The sequence below is a fragment of the Mastomys coucha genome, unplaced genomic scaffold (assembly GCF_008632895.1).
Source record: "Mastomys coucha isolate ucsf_1 unplaced genomic scaffold, UCSF_Mcou_1 pScaffold14, whole genome shotgun sequence".
In the NCBI taxonomy this organism is placed as follows: domain Eukaryota; kingdom Metazoa; phylum Chordata; class Mammalia; order Rodentia; family Muridae; genus Mastomys; species Mastomys coucha.
The window spans coordinates 71,983,821-71,986,339 of NW_022196896.1; the positions used below are offsets into that span (position 1 = coordinate 71,983,821).

The 2,519-nt window shown below is 33.2% G+C and overlaps 1 protein-coding gene across 1 annotated transcript in view; it reads right to left on the minus strand.

Annotated features, from left to right (window-relative positions):
- Positions 1–240: 240 nt before the first annotated feature.
- Positions 241–2,519, minus strand: part of Tex30 (testis expressed 30) — a 5,218-nt gene continuing 2,939 nt past the window's right edge. Inside the window, exons 2-4 of the mRNA XM_031367383.1 lie at positions 2,110–2,161; positions 1,459–1,664; positions 241–673 (exon numbers count right to left, since the gene is read on the minus strand). Of these exons, the coding sequence (XP_031223243.1) occupies positions 500–673; positions 1,459–1,664; positions 2,110–2,161 (432 nt within the window). The 3' untranslated portion in view covers positions 241–499. The remainder of the gene's footprint in view (positions 674–1,458; positions 1,665–2,109; positions 2,162–2,519) is intronic.

The window sequence follows — 2,519 nt, forward strand, 5'->3', positions numbered from 1 at the left end:
AGAGTGAGCTCCAGGACAGCCAGGGATATACGAAGAAATCCTGTCTTGAAAAACCAAAAAAAAAAAAAAAAAAACAAACCAAAAACAAACCAAAAAAAACCCCTAAGTACTCATGTTTGCATAACAAGCTCTTACTGAGGCATCTTGCCAGCACTTTTCTCTCTCTCTTTAAAAGGTGATACTACTTCTCAAAAGGAAGCATTTTCCTGTCTGCATTTCAGAGTAAAACAAAGGCACCACTGTAACAAAATGCAAATGTTTAATTTTTCAAAACAACTATACTAATGAAAATAAATTATAGTCAACCTTCAATATTTGTACATTATCTTCATATAACTATAACAGTGCTTTCAAAAGACATCTTGTAAAGGATATTTTCACGATACAATGTTTCAAAAATAGGGCAACATTAAAGAACATTAGTCTGAAATACATCTCACAATGCTGAGACGAAATTAACCAACCGTACTTTTACTCAGAACATGGCTTTTAATGACAATTATTTCTTGTCCATTTCAGTGATTTCTTGGATCCAAAACAAGATCTGAGTGTTTATTTCTTTGAATACATCATTTGTAGACCGTCCTTTCACTGCCATGGAATGATTTGCCTTCTCAATCCAATGAATTTTACTGGGGGCTTGCATTTTCTGTGCTACTTTCTCCAACAAGTTCTAGAAAGGAAAGAGAAGAGGATATTAGAGTCTATTGATATTTAGTAAAAGATTATGTTACCCTTATCTCTACTGGACTGACAGTCACTCAAGAGTTTCTATTAAATACCTGCTCTACAGGCAACATTATAGACAATGGAGTATATAATCAAACATCAACAGTAGAGTCGGTCCACTTCTTTCATGCAATCATACTACAGAATACGCCAAGCATTTGCTGAACAAAAAAAGTTAAGCAGATTTGAGTTACTTGAAAAAATTTTTCTTTTAACATAACTTATTTTTCCAAGGAAATTGTAGTTTTCCAAGGGAATTAGTAGTTTCACATTTGGCTAATATTCAGTAATATATGAATGCTGCCAAAGCTCACTTTGGAGTTAATAACAACCTGTCTAAAATTAAGCAAATGTATATTCTAATCTCTCCCAAGCCTTAACAATTAAGATATTAATTCTTCAAATAAAGGAGTGAACCTACTTCATCAAGTCACTTTGGGGAGATGCATTTTGTTAGTATGTTTTTATTTTTATGTACTCCAAACATTAGACAAATGAACATTTTTTGTTTGTTTGTTTTAGTTTCTTGAAAAAGGGCGGATGTGACCCTGGCTGTCCTGGAACTCCCTATACATATAACCAAGCTGGTCTTGAACTCACAGAAATCCATCAGCCTCTGTCTCCTGAGGGTTGAGGTTAAAGATATGGGTCGCCACATCCAGAGGTTAAAAGTGGCAGGAAACAATATGTTTCTTTCACTCATACAAATATAGAGGTCATCCAATTCACCTTTTCACACATTTCATCTGCTGAGCCCGACACAAATAGTACAGGATCCTTTATACGAAAGAGATCTTCGTCTCTGAGTTTATGCTGCTGCTTTGGATGGTGCAGTGGGTAAGAAATACAAATGAGACCTCGAATAAAATCATCCGCATCATCTGGCTCAGTGTGACACATTACAGAAGCAGCTGCTCTTGAGCCCATCGAACGACCTAAAATCAATTAAACTCAATTAGAAATATAAGCATTTATATATAACAGTAGCAGTCATGTGGTAAAATTAGATTTCCTGTTCTTTGTAATTTTGGAGAAAAAAAAATTTACAACTCAAAAAAGTGTCAACCAACAAATTCCAATGGTCTTAATGGAAACCTACAGTTTTATTGAAAGCTAAAAACTGATCTGGTGTAAGCCAAATTTTAAAAAGAAACAATTCTTTTTCTCAATACTTAAAAGAGAGAAGAAATTCTTTTTCAATGAATCAAATTTAAGAGTAATAAAATGCTAAAAAAGGAATCTTATAAAATGCAAATGCTTTCAGTCTGCTTTAAGCATATAAAGTACTTTATAACAAAGTATCAGGGTTATGTATCAAAACAAAATAACTATTAACTTTGTGATATCAGCTTTAATATCATAATTTATACTGGAGCTTACCTCCAAGAAAAACACCAGCAAGTTTGTATTCTCCTGAGGTCTTCAAGTAATTCTAGGTAAAACAAACAAACAAAAATTATAGCTTCCTCTCATATCATATGCCATCAGGTAGTCTTATCATTACTAATATATATAAAAATTTATGTAAAGACAACTGTACAGATTCTTACAGTTCTTTCCTCTTCTGGTCATGTAAATACTATTAATCCTTATGTTGGTTAATATGCCAGCGAAAAATAAATTTGCCTTTATAAAAATATTCAAACAGTATACTACTGGGATACAATATGAGAATGGAGTCATGTGAGAATTCTGAGTGCTTGTGAGAAAAATCTCAGAAAACACAATGAGAGTCTTGTGACCTCAGTTTCTTCAAAACAGAATTGTTCTTGGAATGAGTCTTTATGCCC